Source organism: Kogia breviceps, chromosome 3 (assembly GCF_026419965.1).
Source record: "Kogia breviceps isolate mKogBre1 chromosome 3, mKogBre1 haplotype 1, whole genome shotgun sequence".
In the NCBI taxonomy this organism is placed as follows: domain Eukaryota; kingdom Metazoa; phylum Chordata; class Mammalia; order Artiodactyla; family Physeteridae; genus Kogia; species Kogia breviceps.
The window spans coordinates 546,819-562,193 of record NC_081312.1 but is presented as its reverse complement, the minus strand read 5'-3'; the positions used below and the strand labels follow the sequence as shown (position 1 = coordinate 562,193).

Genomic DNA, 15,375 nt, shown 5'->3' with positions numbered 1-15,375 from the left:
CCCCGCGGTCCGGCCCGCGGTCATGGCGCTGTGTCGGGGCGACTCGCCCCCTTCCGCAGAGCCCCCACGGCATCCCAGCCCGGAGCGGCGGGAGCCCCAAGTTTGCCATGAAGACGAGACAGGCCTTCTACCTGCACACCACCAAGCTCACGCGGATCGCCCGGCGCCTGTGCCGTGAGATCCTACGCCCGTGGCACGCCGCCCGGCACCCCTACATGCCCATCAACAGTGCGGCCATCAAGGCTGAGTGTGAGTGTCTCTGCGGGAGGGGCGTTGGCGGGGCTGGTGGGGTCGGGGTGTGCGGCCCCCGCGGGAGCTCTGACCCGGGTCTCTCACCCCACAGGCACGGCACGGCTGCCCGGAGCCTCTCAGAGCCCGCTGGTGCTGAAGCAGGCCACGCGGAAGCCCCTGGAGGCCGTCCTGCGGCACCTCGGTGAGCCTGCTCTCCTCCAGCGCCTCCCTGGCCCTCGGCTGCTGCATCCCTAACCCCCCTCCAGGGGGTCCCAGCCTCTCCCCACCCTGCTCCCCTCGCCCCTGCAGTCCCCAGGGGTCTGGGTTGCAGTCCCCGGGGATCTGGGTCGGGCACACTGGCTCTTGCGGTGCCTCTGAGCCTGGCTGGGCATCTCCCGCAGGGGCTTCTCTGCACGCTACCCCCCAGGGCAGGGTCATGGCTGGGTGGGAGACGTGCACACCTAGGCAGCAGCCTGCAGGGAGGGCCCTTGTGGCCTGGGGACCCTGAGCACTTCGGCTGGCTTTGCCCCCTCCCCGCCCGGCTTGTTCCTGGCACTCGGCCAGGGGCTTGGGCGTGGGGGAGGGGAGGGGGGCAGGGCCCTTGGCTTAGCTGGGCTTGGCTGGGTGGACTCGGTCCCACCCCAGTGGTGGGGGTGGTTTTCTCTTCGTGAGGGACATTCCAGAACCGTGAGCCAGGCATGCTCCCCGCAGACACAAGTGGCTCTGGCAGCACTTGCTGTCTGGAGTCTCGGTCCCAGGGCTGGCCTCGCCCCGACCCGTGGGAGGAGGTCGTCCCTGTTCCCTGAGAGCCACCCAGGACTGGGGGACCTTGGCAGGTGTGAGCCCGTGCCTTCCGGGCCGGCCCTCGTGGGCTCGTCCTCGGCCAGCCAGCTGGGCCGTTAAAATTCATCGTCTGGCTGGTGACCCACCCTTGTGCTGTCAGCTCCGGAGGCCGCTCAGTGGACCTGCTTGTTTGTGGGTGTCTGGAGCCTGTAAGCTGCCGGTGGCCGCCGGTGATGCGGCCTTTCGGCTGGGGCTGAGGAGCCGAGGAGACCGGCCCCAGCAGCTGTCCCTGCTCGCAGGATGCCCGGGGGTGCTGGACTGCGGTGCCCTCCCAGGCCCTGGTCGCCATGGGCCCGCGCTCTGGCAGCCCACAGGCGGGCGGCGGGGCTGCTGCTGAGGACCCGCAGTGCGCCCACCTGCCCACGTTGCCCCTGCAGAGACCCACCCCCGCCCCCCGAAGCCCGACCCCGTGAAGAGCGTGTCCGGCGTGCTCGGCGGCCTGACCCCTGCCAAGTCGGCCCCCGTCATCAACAGCGGCTCCCCCACCATCCTGGGCAAGAGGAGCTACGAGCAGCACAACGGGGTGGACGGTGAGTCCGCGGGGCCTGGGCTTGGCCCACACGGCCTGTGGCCCCGGGGCCCGCCCCGCCGCGCCCACGCCCGCTGACCGTGTTCTCTCCTCTCTCCTGCCGCTGGGCGCTGCCAGGCAACGTGAAGAAGCGCCTCTTGATGCCCAGTAGGGGTAAGGCCCGGCCCTCCGTGCGTGCCTGTGTGTGCTGTGCTCACGCGTGCGCGGCGGACGGCTCAGGGCACGTCCAAGGGCAGTCCACGCGGGCTGGGCCGCACCCTGCTGCCCGGTTCCTCCCGATTCACCTGTCGCTCGGCAAAGACTGGAGCGCTGCCCCTCGGGCCCCGGCTCGCCCACGCGCTGCCTCCTGCCCCGGGGCCTCCGGCTCGCGGGCCCAGCGCCGGTCAGTGGACTGTCCTCGCTCCGGCGGCCCTGGTGCCCCCGCCGCCCGCCTGTACTGTCTGCCGTCGTGCTGCGACTGTCCGCATGCCGCCAGCCTCAGCTTGCGTGGCCGCCTGTGCTGTGCTTGCAACCCTGCCCGCGCCCCTGCCCCGGTGGGGGGCTGTGGGACCCTGGTCTCCCCGGGGGGCAGATGGGACAGAGCTGTGGCGTGGCCGGCATGGCTGCGTGGGGGTCGGCGAGGCCCGGGTGGATGCCCAGGTCAGGGCCCCGCAGGGAGGCGCGCCCAGGACTGAGGGTCCCAGAGCTGAGGCGGCAGCGCCCTCTCCTGAGCGGGGTGGGACGCTCGTGGGGTGCGCTGGGGCCGCCCTCTGTGGGACCCTCCTGCTGTCGGGCGCCTCTGGAGCGTGGCTGCTCTCACCTGCCCAGGGCCCCGCTTCTGCCCCGTCGGCTGGGGGTGGGGTGTCCGTGGGCTGGGGCTGCTCTAGGAGGGTGTAGCCACGGTGGCAGTGGGGAGGTGGGTGTCAGACCTGGGTGTCCAGGGCCCCCCAGGGGTCTGCCTGCGGCCGGACCCGTGTCAGGGTGGGGGGGGTGAACAGGGAACCAGCTGAAGGGGAGAGCGTGGGAAGTGCACTCGGAGCTCCTCCTGCCACAGCCCCTCGTGACGGCAAGGTCAGGTCTGGCGTGGGTACCCCAGCTCCGTGGGGCAGCCAGCATGGACACGTCCAGAGCCCTCCCCAAGCTCGGGACGGGAGGGCTACTGGCCCCGGGGGTCTGGCCGAGGCTTGGCTGTCCTGGGATTTGTGGGACGTGGGCCAGACGTGGGGGCCTGGGAGGTGGCAGCGGCCAGTGGCCACCCAGCCTAGCCCTGTCCCCTGGACGCTCCCTCTCTCGGCTGTGTCTGGGAGCCCCAGTAGGCGGCACACCCTGAGGTGTGAGGTGAGGGTCAGCTGGTGGTACTGGTGCCGGGTCCTGCTGTCTCACTCCATCTGGACACAGGCTCTTGCCTGCATCAGGCGCCCCCTGCCCCGGCTGCCTCACCCAGGACCCTTCGGGCGGGGCTCCGAGGGCAGGGCGCTAGCTTGCTGATCTCTCCCCTCCCCACCATAGCCCTTGGGCAGGGAGGCTGCCGCAGCCCCTGGTCCCAGCAGCGGGGCTAGCTGCTCATCTGCCCCTGCGACAGGTGCCCTGGCCATGGTCTGATCACGCCCACAGAAGGGGGTGAGGGGTCGCGCGCTCATCAGCAGGCAGCTTTGGGCTTTGGGGTTCGACCTGTGAAGAAACCCTTAGCGGGAGGGATGAAATTCTTTTGCTTCTGTCGGGTTTTCCAAGATCGATGTGCTTCCCTACCTACCTACTTCAGGCCCAGCGTGCAGATCCCGGGCGGGGATATGGGGGGCCGCACACGAGCCCTGGGAGGAGGCCACAGCTGGCCTCCTGGGGTGCTTTGGGGTGGCCGGGGCAGCAGCGGGCGGCGGGAGCTGGCTCTGGGCAAGGCCTGGCCCCTGGCACCAGTGGGGCCTTAATGGGCTAACCGGCCCACGGACGCGCCTGCGGCTGCATCCACCCTCTGGGCCCACCGCCCGCATGCTCTCCCCTATAACGCTGACCGTGTGCTTTCTTTCCTCCGCCACCCATCCCTCTGGTAGGCACCTACCTGGGTAAGTAGCACAGGGCCTTGAGGGCTGCAGGCCGGGTGCCGCGGCCCCTCTTTCTGCCCTGCCGGGGTTGGGGTACTCCACGTTAGGAGGCGGTTTGCAAAGGGGGGGGCTGGACAGCTCTTCTCTGCTCGTCAAGAGACGAACTGTGGCCAAGGGGCACTTTGGGGAGGAGCTGGTCCCGGGAGGCCTCTGGCAGGACGCAGGTGGTGGAGACCAGCCCTCAGGGCCGCGCACCCCCACTCCCACACGCTCCCAGCCGTCCTTGGGTGCTGGTTGGGAGTGTGGACCGAGACCTGGGACGGCGTCTTTCCTGAGTCACTGGCAGCTGCTTGGGGCTCCAGATCCCCGGCCACGGGGTGGAAGCGCCGGAACCCTGGCCAGAACCTGGCCTCCTGGCCACTCCTGGGAGCTTCCGTCAGTTCCGTCAGCTCCTCCCTGGGTGTCTGGCCCCAGGGTTTGCGAGGGGGCCTGGGGGCCCCTCGGGAGGAAGCCCAGGGTGGCCCGGCCTCCTGGGGTCTGCGTGGTGCTGCCCGGGGAGTGGCCGCCTTGCAGAGGGGCTCCCTGGCGCCACTGTATTTATACCCGCTGTAGACCAGGCCCCAGTTGTTGCGGCCCAGTCAAGGGAGCGAGCTCAGATCCGAGACTCCTGGCCCCCACCCAGCGCCACCTGGGTGTGGGCTGCGGCTCTGGGGGGACCTGGCTCCAGGTTTCCTGTTTCTTGGCTGTGGGTCCTCAGCGAGTGTGTTGAGTGCAGGACATGCCCTGCCGCGGACCTCACAGCCTGTTCTCCTCCTTCTTGTCAGGTTTGGCGAATCACGGACAGACCAGGCACATGGTGAGAGGGAGGGCCCCCGTTCTCCGCACGTGTACACCCACGTGTGCTCCCACAGCTCCCGCGGGCCTTTGGGGGAGGCCCCCAGCCCTGCCAGGCACTGCACGGGAGCATCTGGGAGGCCCAGTGGGACCAGAGGAGGGGCAGGCGGCGGGTCTTCACGGCCCTCGGAGGGCCCCCCGAGCCTCCATGCTCCCCGCTGGGACCACCACCTCAGGCTTTCCGGGTTGCCCGCGTGGAGGCCCCGGGCTGACCCCTGGCACCTCCCCACCGCAGGGACCAAGCCGGAACCTCCTGCTCAATGGGAAGGCGTACCCCACCAAGGTGCGGCTGATCCGGGGGGGCTCCCTGCCCCCTGTCAAGCGGCGGCGAATGAACTGGATCGACGCCCCCGATGACGTGTTCTATATGGCCACCGAGGAGACCAGGTGGGGCCTCCAGGGCCAGCGGCGGGCAGGGGGCAGGGGCCACCGTGTCCGCATGTCTCGTCCGCGTCACTCGGTGTCTCGCTCACAGGAAGATCCGCAAGCTGCTCTCGTCCTCCGAGACCAAGCGCGCGGCCCGCAGGCCCTACAAGCCCATCGCCCTGCGCCCAAGCCAGGCCCTGCCGCTGCGGCCGGCCCCGCCCGCGCCTGTCAACGACGAGCCCATCGTCATCGAGGACTAGGCGCCGCCTGCCCACCCGCCTGCCCGCAAGGCCCTCCAGCCGCAGACCGTGCCCGCCGCCCGCCCGCCCCGCCCCGCCCGTCGCCCGGTTTCGGTAGTGCCCGCCCCGCCCTCCCCCGCAGAGAGACTGCTCCTCGCCGCCCGCCCCCCCAACACACGGGGGGGAAGCGCCGCCTAACTTCCTCCAGGGCCTCCGAGGAGTCACTTTTTAGCTTTGTGTTTACCTTTTGGCCGGAGCGGAGCTGAGGGGCCCCCCAGCGCTTGCCCTGCGACGCGGGCCTGCGGGCCAGCCGGGAGTTTCGTTGTGTTCTGTTGAAGGTGCCATTTTAAATTTTATTTTTATTACTTTTTTTGTAGATGAATTTAAGCTCTGTAACTTACACCTGGAACGTTAGGATCGGCGTGGCCAGCGGCCGGCCGAGCTGCCTGGTGGGGTTGGCCCCTTGTCTTTTCAAGTAATTTTCATATTAAAAAAAAACAAAGAAAAAAAAACTCATAAACACAAAAAATCCAACTAGCCCTTTCCCTGTCTTGTGTCCTCAGTCCTCTCCCTGTCTCGGGCCCACCTCACCCCCAGGGCAGAGCCGGCGCTGGCCTCGGGCTCCCTCGACAGGGTGGCTCCAGAGGCGCCCCCAGCCTGGACTCCCCCGGCTGCCATGGGGGAGGACGTTCAGGGAGAGGCCCTGGCGAACGGCACGTGGCCCCGGCCTGGCCCGCATACCTGCCTCCCGGAGGCCCTGGCCCGGTGCCCACCACCTGGCCCTGGGGGCAGGGAGAGGTCCAGCCAGGGCTCTCTGGCGCTCACTTGGTGGCGGGGGGAGCTGAGACCCCCCTGTGTCTGTCCAAGGCAGCGGGTGGTCTGGACCTGGCCTGGGACCCAGACTGGCAGGTGCCTGGCTTCCGTCGGGGCAGCCAGCGTAGCTGGGTCAGCCGGCTGGCCAGCCTGCTCCTGGCAGAGCCCTGCCCCAGCTGTCCGCGGGTTTTTGCCAGGAACTGCAGGGCCACCCCTAGCAGGTGTGGAGTTTCCACAGGGAGAGTTTGCTCAGATTTCAGCAAGTCCGCTCTCAGACATCCTGCCTCGGCTGGCCCCCGCACAGCCGCTCTGGGCCCAGGGGACAGGTGCGGCCAGGCCGCTGCGGGGAGGGGTCCGGGAGCCACGCTAACCTCCGCCGGCCGAGGGGGTCAGTGAGGCCCTGCTCGGGGGCTCCCCTCCCCGAGCTCTGCCTCCTGTGCCTCCAGCCCCGCTGTGACGCGTGGGCATCTCAGCTGAGGAACTGAAATAGAAACCACCCTGCTCCCTCGCTGGAGACAGATAAGGGGCGTCCTGGCCTTCGAGGACCCAGCTGCAGGGCCCAGCAGGGTGGCGGGCCAGGGTGTCAGGAGTGGCTGTGGAGGTCCCCCTCGCCCCCCCCCCCAGCCAGTTCTAATCTGCAGTCCTGGCACCACCCCCTGCTGCCCCAGGGCTTCGTTGCAGTGGGGGGGGTGGCCACTGGGAGGTCAGGCTGGTGACCTTGAGAAAGACACTAGCTTCCTCCGGGCCTTTTCCAATCCTGGGGCAGGAGGATGGGGTAGGATGGGGTGGGATGGGGTGGGGTGGGGTGGGGAGGGGAGGGGAGGGGAGGACTCTCCCCAGGCCCCGGGGAATGACTTCCCTTACCCCGAACCTGGCCCTCCCCAGGCTGGTTGAGATCTCTGTCCCACAGACAGGCAGGCCCTGCGTGGGAGCCGGGGGTCCCCCGCCCCCACCCCAGCACTGTGCTGGGCAGGGCCTGGGCTGCCTGACTGCCTCTTGGCTGCCTGGGAGGTCTGAGCTGCGGCTTAGCAGTGGGGTGGGAGGTGGGTATGGGCTGGGGGGAGCAAGGTCTTGGGTGCCCATGAGTGTCTGCCAGCTTTGGCCTGTTCTCGTGGCCCTGGCAGGGGGCTGTAGCCATCACCCCCCGCAACCCCCAGGGCCAGGGCCATCTCGGGGGGACGAGAGTCCCCACAAGGGACTCAGCCCGGACACCTGCCCTGCCTGGGACCTCCCACCACCCACCGCTGGGCGCAGCCCTGGGGGCCCTGCGGGAATGCGAGACTGGGCTCTTGTGTGCCATTTGCCAGCGCTGCGGCCCTCTGGGAGGGACCTGCCTTAACACCTAGCCACCTGTCCTGGCCACCTCGGGGCAGGCCCTGCCTGCTTGCCGCGAACGCTGCTGTCCTCACCCAGCCCCACGGCCCGCTCGGCAGGAGCTGGCCCGGCCTGTACCTGACCCCGTCTCTAGCCCTCAGTGGCCTCAGAGGCAGATGCTGCTGCTCTGCGTCCCGTGATCTGTGCCCCTTCCCACCAGGCCCAGAACAGCCCCGGTGCATTAGCCCAGGCACTGCAGCTGCGAGGCAGGGTACCTGCGCTGCCCCCCTCCCCTCCCTGGCTCCAGGGCATCTGGCCAGGGCCCTGTGCCTTCCTTTGCTCCACCCCCATTCACTCTCCAAGCTGGGCAACACCAGTGCCCAACCAGTCCGCCCTCCACAGCAGTCCTGCAAATTTCAGGGGTGGGGTGGAGTCACGGAGGCTGATGCCCGGGGGTCCCCGGGGGCTCCCAAGCTGTAGAGGAGGTGGTAACAGGTGCCAAGTGGGGGCAGTGGGCCCATGAATTATTCAGAGACACCGGACACCCAGCCTGAGCCAGGAGCGCGCTGTGAATGATTGACCTGCAGGCCACCTTGTCCGAGAAGGGGGGGCCCCACTGAGGCCACCCCTCTGGTCTCTGCCCTGGCTGGCTCGGGGCCAGGGCCGGAGTGCGGAGGGAGAGGGGGCCAGCCAGGCTGGTCAGTCAGGCCTGAGGGGGGCCACATGTTTCTGGGCTGTTGTCCTCACTCACGGAAATGGCAGTGGCTGTAGGGTGTGAGTGCAATGGGTGGGGGGCACCGCCGAGGGCAGGGCCACGGCAGGGCTGCCATGAAACTGCCCTGTGAGACTGTCTCACCCAACCACTGTGAACATGCTGGCACCGGGGGGGGGCCAGGAGAGGCGCCTGACGCCATCAGGCAGAGGAAATGGGGAGTGGGGGGCAGACCTCAGTGTCCAGCACAGAGCCTCAAAGACACAGGGCAGGGGGTGAGGGGGCTGGAGCCCGCTGTCCAGACTGGGTCTAGTCATCTGGGCTTGGGGGTCTGTCCATCTGCCAGACTTGAGGCTCAGCTGGGGATGGAGGTCCAGAGGAGAGCCCATGAGGAGGCAGAGCCCCTGGGAGGTGGCCCCAGCGTCCTCCAGGTCCCCCAGACCCCTGGGTTAGGGCCGGGTCCTGCATGGCTCCACCTACAGGTAGGGAGGGTGGGCGTGGTCAGGCAGGTAGGTAGGTCCCTGTTGGCAGGACGGCTGTGGACCCCGGGGAGAGACCCTGAAAATGCTGGCAGATTCCTAGCTCCCCGGCCCTCCAGGAGGGTGCTTTGGTGCCACCAGGCTGGAGGTCAGAGGCCCTGGGCCCTAAGCTAGTGGGGTCCAGACGGGGGATGCCCGTGGTGGGAGCCAGGGGAGGGGATAGGGGTAGAAGCTGATGGCAGGGTCCGCCCACAGCACCCGCGAAAGGGGCACTCCAGGGGCCCCCACAGCTCCTCTCCCTCCTCTCCTCCCCTCCCTACCGCCCTCGGGTGGGAGAGCTTGAGGAGGACAACTTCAGAGCCTGCGGCACAGCCCGGCGGGTCCCCTCGCTGCCAGGCACCCCCTCCCCAACCCCCTTCCAGCAGCTTCTGTCACGCTGTTTTTGGAAGTGGCGGGCGCCCTGCCCTCCACCCGCTGGGCCTTCAGCACCACTGACAGTGTTAGGCGGGGCCGGAACCGGGCCTGGACCGGTGGTGCGCCCGCCCGGAATCCCTCTCCTATCCCACCGCAAGCCCGTTGCTATAGAAACCGAGCAACAAAGGGAAGCGGGGCGGCGGCGCGGCAGGGTGGGGTAGGGTTCCCTTGGGGACCCGGGCGCCAGGACCGGGCAGGGCGGGCCGGTCTGCCGTCGGGGAGTCAGTCAGCTTGTCCCGACGCCGCCCTTCCGGGCCGAGGCCCCGCTGACCAGGACGCCCCCAGTCGAGGGGGCCGCGGACTCCCAGCCCCACCCGCGGCCCGGCTGGCTGCCCGGACGCTGCCATGGAAACAGGCGAGGACAGGGCGGGCCTGGGTAGAGGCCACCTCGCGCGCGCGACCCCGGGTCGCCCGGCGGGTCCCGTCGCTCCCCCATCTCCCCCTGCAGGTGCGCCCCCGCCCCCGCGGCGCCCGGACCCCGAGGGCGGGCTCCCGACGCCCCGCCCCGGACGCAGACCAATGGGAGCACGGACAGCCGGTCGGGCGGGGCGGGCGCGGCGGCGGCGGCGGCGGGGAGACGGGCACGGGCGGAGGACACGGGCTGAACGGGTGCGCACCGACCATGGCCTCCAAGTGCCCCAAGTGCGACAAGACCGTGTACTTCGGTGAGTGCCCGGGCCCGGCCAGCACCCTGCCGACCTTCTCGGTCCAGGATGCGCGGCCCCGACCCGGCTTGCCGCGCTGCCCATTCGGGTGCGGCTGAAGGGCGGAGCGGCGACAAGCTGGGGGCGGCCACGCCCGAACCCCGAAGTGGACGAGATGGGGGTGGGGCGGGGGCCCGAGGCCCGGCGGGCGGGGGCACGTGGCCCCCCCAGAATACGGCCGGGCTTGGGGGAGAGCTCTGGGTTCGCGGGCGCATCGCGGTTCTCCCGGCGGTGCCGAGCGGGGCGGGGTCGGGCGGGGCAGCAAGCTCCGGGCGCTTCTCGCGCGTTCATGCCCCTCTCGGCCCTTTCGCGCCGGACCCCACTCCCGCCTTCCGCGGACACGTGGCCGGGCTGGCGTGGCCTCGACCCGTGACCCCAACCCCCACCCCGACCTCTGCCCACGCCGGGCTGGGCCTGGGCTGGGCTCTTGTCTGGACTCAGTCCACGCGGGGGCGACCTTGGCCTCTACCTCCTGCGTGTCCCAGCGCACTCCTTTCTTGGCGCAAGTTCCCCCAGGACTTTCCCGGGGGTGGGGTGACAAGCGACTCCCCACAAGCAGGAGAGGACGCTGGAGCCCAGGTGGCCAGGCCCCCTGCTTCCTCAAGGTCAGAACAGTGGCATTCAGGAGGAGGTAGCTGGGTAGGAGGGGGTCCTCTCTGCCAGGATGTCCCCTGGGTCGGCAGCACCCCCCCAGCACTGGCTCACCCACTCCCTGGTGCTCCTACCCTGTTGTCTGGCTTACCCACTCTCCCTCATCCTGGCTGATCCTCTCCTCGACTTTGCCAGGGCGGCAAAGTCCCTGCCCACCGAGCCTCCCACCAACGCCCACACAGACAGACTTGGTGGCACAAGCCAGGGTGGCCAGAAGGGTCGGCAGGGAGAGACAGGGACAGACAGGGGATCCGATCCTTCTGTTGTCATCCTAGGGGCAGTGGTGTGGGTCTGGGTTGGGGACAGGCCGAGGTGAAGATGGCCACTTGGCTTCCCGGCAGGCAGGAGGAGGAGGAGGAGGCCGGAGGAGGCCGACGTTGTTTGCTGTTCCCAGAGGGGAGGGACCGGATTTGGCCTGGAGTGCTTCTGGGCTGGCTGGAAGCCGAGGGGCTTCCGGATGCCTCCCCAGGAGTCCGCCCAGCCCTCTGTCCCCATCCCAGATGGGGCTCATCCTGTAAGGCTCAGGGTGGGGGCCAGCGCCAGGGTCCTGCTGCCAGCCCCGCTGCCCACAGCTTTGCTCCCAGTCAGGCTAGCTCAGGGCCGGGCCGACGGTCCCGTGGACAGCCCGGAAAAGCGCTTCTGCCTGCTTGGGCGCCGCCGACTCCCAGCAGAAAACAAAGGCGGCTCAGACTTGGCTGGCTTCTGTCCTGGTCTGGAGGCCGTGGTGGAGGAAGGGGCCAGGGGCCAGACCCTAGACCCTCCCACCCCCAATCAGGCTGCACCCCAGCAGCCTACACCCCAAGCGTGTGCACAGTGCAACCTGGGCCAGGATACCCCAGGGTGACCTCAGGGACACCGAGCCTTTGTGTCCCCAAAAACCGTGCAGCCGGGTGAGGGCTGGTTCCCTTCCGAGCCATTGGACTCCATCGAGTCTGCCTTCCCAACTTGGGCCGGTAATGTGTGGCTGTCGACCTGGCCAGGGGGTCTGAGGGTCATTCCCCTGCCCCCAGGTGGCCACATCCTACGAGCCAGCCAGTGGTTCTGGCAGCCCTGAGCTGCAGCTGCCTCAGCCGCTGCTGGCCAGAAGGAAAACTGGGAGAGGATGCCAGGCTGGCGTGGGATCCGAGCCCACCTTGGGCTCAGCCAGCTCCCATCTGCCCTGGCACGGACCTGGGGGGGAGGCCTGGCCAGCCTGCGTCCCAGCCTCCTTGGTGGGGTGGCCCAGAGGGATCCAGGCTTGTGCTGCCGCTGGCTGGGGCCAGCAGGTTCCACCAGGGCCGTGGGGAGCCGGCGCTCAGGGCCCCGAACCTGGGCCACCAGGGGGACTCACAGGCCTCCTGGGGCTCGGGGTGCCCCCGGCCAGGCCCTCTCTCCCTGCTCTGCTGGGGCCCTGGGGGAGGGCTGGCCCAGGCGGCCCCCCCCCCCTGTGAGGGGGACCAGAGGAGCCACTGGTCCTTGGCCTCTTCTTGGGGCTTGGCCAGATTCTGCCAGGGTGGAAGGGGCCCAGCCCACCTGACCGCCCCCCCCCTTCCCCGACGCTTCTGGCCGGGCCCCTTTCCAGTTGGGAGGAATTCCAGCTCAGCTCCGGCCTTCCTTCCCGCCCTCTCCTCTGCCCTTTTCCTGCTGTGCTCCCCTGGGGAAGCCCCAGCTTCCATCCACTGGGAGGTGGCCCAGCAGCCCCAGCCTGGGGCAGGGGACAGGGAGGGGCCCCAACGTGACCCTCAGCAGCTGGTCTCAGACCTTGAGCGCCAAAGCAGCAGCCGGAGGCAGGAGCGGGGGGTGGGGGGGGCGTTCTTAGCGCTTAGGACGAGGAGGCCAAATATAGACAGGCAGACGTCCTGTCCCACGGGTGTCCCATGGCAGCGACAGGGACTGGCCTCTCCGCAGGGGTTCTGGAGGCTCGGGGCCACCCTTCAGCGGGCGCGCTCTGCCAGCTCCATTAGGGCCTGATGGGAGGGTTTGGGGATGTGTGTGAGGGAGGGGCAGGTGTCCCCGTGAGGGGTTAGCAGGTGCTGAGCTGGGACCCCGTCCAGGTTCCCTGCTGCAGCCCGAGACCCGGGGTGATGAGGGCGCCTGAGACCCAGAGGGAGGGCAGGGCCTGCGGGGAGCAGCAGGTGGCTGCGGTGGGGGAGCAGGCGGTGCCACGTGGCTCCCGGGTGGGGGTGGAGGGGACCCGGCACAGAGGCTGCCCAGCAGCGGGGAGGACAGCGGGGGCAGCAGGCGGCTGAGCGCGGGAGGGCAGGAGGGTGCTGGCCCTGACCCCCCTCCTGCCCCAGCTGAGAAGGTGAGCTCCCTGGGCAAAGACTGGCACAGATTCTGCCTCAGGTGCGAGCACTGCAGCAAGACGCTGACGCCAGGGGGCCACGCCGAGGTGAGCCCCTCCCCCGGGCAGGGAGGGGGGCTGGGGGGCCCAGGCCAGGCCCCCGCCCTCATACCCTGCCTTCTGCCTAGCATGACGGGAAGCCCTTCTGCCATAAGCCCTGCTATGCCACGCTGTTCGGACCCAAAGGTGAGCCTGGGTGGGGCGCCGCGGCCTGTGGTCTGCTCCAGCGCTGGGGGGCGTGGCCAGTGCCCACCCTCGGCCCAGCAGAGACTTGGGGCTGGCCTGGCAGGACGCTGTGGACCCTTGGATTCCCCCGGCCCCCTTCTCTCCTTCCCCGTGCCAGCCCCTCCCGTCCTTGAAGGACCAGCATCCTCCGTGCCTTTCCCGGAAATCTGCAGCCCACGGGTGCCCTCTGGGTGGGGGTCCTGACCCCACAGTGGGCCGTGGAGGACCCTTCTCTGAGAAGTTGGGGGGTGGCTGTGAGGGCTGGGTTGTGGGCGAGCCCACTGGCCACCCCCCCTACAGTGCCTAACCACCCCACAGGGGTGAACATCGGAGGTGCCGGCTCCTACATCTACGAGAAGCCCTCTGCCGAGAAACCTCAGGTCACTGGCCCCATCGAGGTCCCCGTGGCCCGAGCTGAGGAGCGGAAGACCAGCGGCCCCCCGAAGGGGCCCAGCAAAGGTGGGCTGGGCTGAGTGTGCGGGGGGTGGGGGCGTCGGAGCCGCTGTGCCCCATCCTGACTGCTCCCCCTCCCAGCCTCCAGCGTCACCACGTTCACCGGGGAACCCAACATGTGTCCTCGCTGCAACAAGAGGGTCTACTTCGGTGAGTGGCCGCGCCCACCCCCATCCTGGGAGGTCTCCACGGGGTGGGGGGGGGCGGCCTCACCATCTCTCCCGTCCCCAGCCGAGAAGGTGACGTCTCTGGGCAAGGACTGGCACCGGCCGTGCCTGCGCTGCGAACGGTGTGGGAAGACACTGACCCCAGGCGGGCACGCGGAGGTGAGAGGGGCGCTGGCTGGACGGCGGGGGCGGGGCACGCAGCTGGTGGGGGGGGGACACACGGATGGGAGGCGGGGGAGGGGCGTGCCGGGGTTGGGCGTTGCCCCCTGGTGGCCAGCCTCGTGGCTCGTGTGCGTGGCAGTGCTGTCCTCCCCTCCAGCTCCCTCCAGGTGAGCTGACCTGGCCAAGGCTTTGAGAACGCGAGGGTTCGGGGAGACTCAGAGGAAGCCACCAAGGGGAGTGGGGAGTGAGGACTCTGTGGCCCCCGCTTCTCACCCCCCCATCTCGTCCCTAGCACGACGGCCAGCCCTACTGCCACAAGCCCTGCTACGGAATACTTTTCGGACCCAAGGGTGAGTGGCCAGGAGGGTCTGGGATGCGGGGCCCCCTCCTCCACCCCTCCGCTTCCACCCTCGCCCCTCTCCCCACAGGGGTGAACACCGGAGCTGTTGGCAGCTACATCTATGACAAGGACCCGGAGGGCAAAGTTCAGCCCTAGGCCCCCAGGCCCTTCTGCGGGGCACGGGCCCGCCTGCGCAGGCCCCTGGCCAGGGGCCCACTGCTTGGCTACGAGGGGAGAGTGACCGCTGCCCAGTCCCACCCCAGCACCTGCGAGTCCAGGGCCTGCGTGTTGGGGAGGAAGCCCGAGCTGACTCCAGAGCCCTGCCCACCAACCCCGTCTCTCTGGGTGTGTCTGCCTTTGTGTCCCCAGCCACCCGTCACCCCCTTTGCGTCCTCCTGGCCCCCCGTGTCCCCATGTCTGTGTCTCGTGGCCCACACGTCCCTGAGTGTCCCTGGGGCCTGGGTGGATCTTCCCGAGGTGGCCGCCCCACGCTCCCCCTCCTGCCGCCCTAGTCCTGCCCACAGTGTTATTTATGTCCCCTGCCCGTGACAGCCACAGCCACGCCCCTCACAGCGTCCCAAGGGTGGAGGGACATCCCTGCCAGGAGCCCTCTGCCCACCTCCCACCCTGCCTCGCAAGCGCTCGCCCCCCTCACGTGGCTCACATTCGACTGCCGGGGGGGTTTCGCTGTCAATGAAAGGCTTGAGGATCGCACGAGCCCGCACCGTGTCTGTGTCTGTGGTGTGGGCGTGACGCCGGGATAGCGTCCCTTCGTCCGAGGTCCTCCTCCCAACGGTGGGGGTCGTGGCGGGGAGGCGGGGAGGCGCTGGTTTAGGCTGGGGTGCCGACACTGAGGTGGGCTGGGCCCTTGCGAGGGACCAGACTAGCTGGACGTGGGGAGGGTGGGAGGCATCCGGGGGTGGGGTCCCGGTCCCCAGACACGGGCACCGAAACCAGGGGGTCCTCCGATCCATCAGAGACCCAGAAGGAGAGGTCAGCCTCCGGAAAGAGCAGAGGGCAAGGGCATGCGTGGCACGTGGAGGGACAGGGGCAGGTGACCAGAGGAGGGGTCCTCTGCAGGGGGAGAACCGGTGGTCTGGGTGGCCAGGGACGAGGTGGGCCTTCAGCCAGGAGGAGCCTGGAAGTACAGAGGGTTTAGGGGGAGTGAGGCTGAGCGTGGTCGGCCGCCCCAGCGTGGGTGGGAGCCCAGGGACAGAATGGGGGCAGAGGGGCCTAGGGGCTCCTCTGATGCTGTCCTGGCTGAACAGCATTCCTGCATCTGGGCTTTTGCAGTGTTGATGGAGTCACCTCTGGCCTCCCCAGGCTGTCCAGGCTCTGCCTTTGCAACCGGCAACTCTCAGTAGCTGGGAGGAGGCCTCTCCTCCTCGTCTGCCTTCCCTTTATCTGCCGGCTCCCGGGCCGCCCACCAGAGGGCGCC

General features: G+C 69.2%; 2 protein-coding genes across 5 annotated transcripts in view; both read left to right on the top strand.

The window, feature by feature from the left end:
- MTA1 (metastasis associated 1) overlaps window positions 1-5,654 on the top strand; it is a 37,526-nt gene extending 31,872 nt beyond the window's left edge. For 2 of the 4 annotated variants that reach the window (XR_010839353.1, XM_059058846.2), the window contains exons 15-21: window positions 60-249; window positions 344-433; window positions 1,452-1,604; window positions 1,721-1,756; window positions 4,446-4,477; window positions 4,751-4,902; window positions 4,991-5,654. Coding sequence is in view for 2 of the 4 variants with exons in the window: in XM_059058846.2 (XP_058914829.1) it covers window positions 60-249; window positions 344-433; window positions 1,452-1,604; window positions 1,721-1,756; window positions 4,446-4,477; window positions 4,751-4,902; window positions 4,991-5,141 (804 nt within the window). In the remaining 2 variants the exon portion in view is untranslated. Of the gene's footprint in view, window positions 1-59; window positions 250-343; window positions 434-1,451; window positions 1,605-1,720; window positions 1,778-4,445; window positions 4,478-4,750; window positions 4,903-4,990 lie in introns of all 4 variants that reach the window. The other 2 variants (XR_010839354.1, XM_067027603.1) reach the window with 1 other exon arrangement.
- A 3,796-nt stretch (window positions 5,655-9,450) lies between these two features.
- CRIP2 (cysteine rich protein 2) lies at window positions 9,451-14,654 on the top strand. Its single transcript, XM_059058861.2, has 8 exons — window positions 9,451-9,577; window positions 12,544-12,638; window positions 12,719-12,776; window positions 13,134-13,274; window positions 13,350-13,418; window positions 13,500-13,594; window positions 13,890-13,947; window positions 14,026-14,654. The coding sequence occupies exons 1-8, from the start codon at window positions 9,535-9,537 to the stop codon at window positions 14,091-14,093; spliced, it is 627 nt and encodes a 208-aa protein (XP_058914844.2). The 5' UTR covers window positions 9,451-9,534; the 3' UTR covers window positions 14,094-14,654.
- Window positions 14,655-15,375: the final 721 nt, after the last annotated feature.

Bases quoted from the DNA above. Each gene is read 5' to 3' on its own strand.
- CRIP2 (XM_059058861.2), top strand. From the start codon at position 9,535: ATGGCCTCCAAGTGCCCCAAGTGCGACAAGACCGTGTACTTCG. The intron at 9,578-12,543 runs GTGAGTGCCCGG...CTCCTGCCCCAG, and splicing joins CGACAAGACCGTGTACTTCG to CTGAGAAGGTGAGCTCCCTG. The intron at 13,419-13,499 runs GTGAGTGGCCGC...TCCCGTCCCCAG, and splicing joins CAACAAGAGGGTCTACTTCG to CCGAGAAGGTGACGTCTCTG.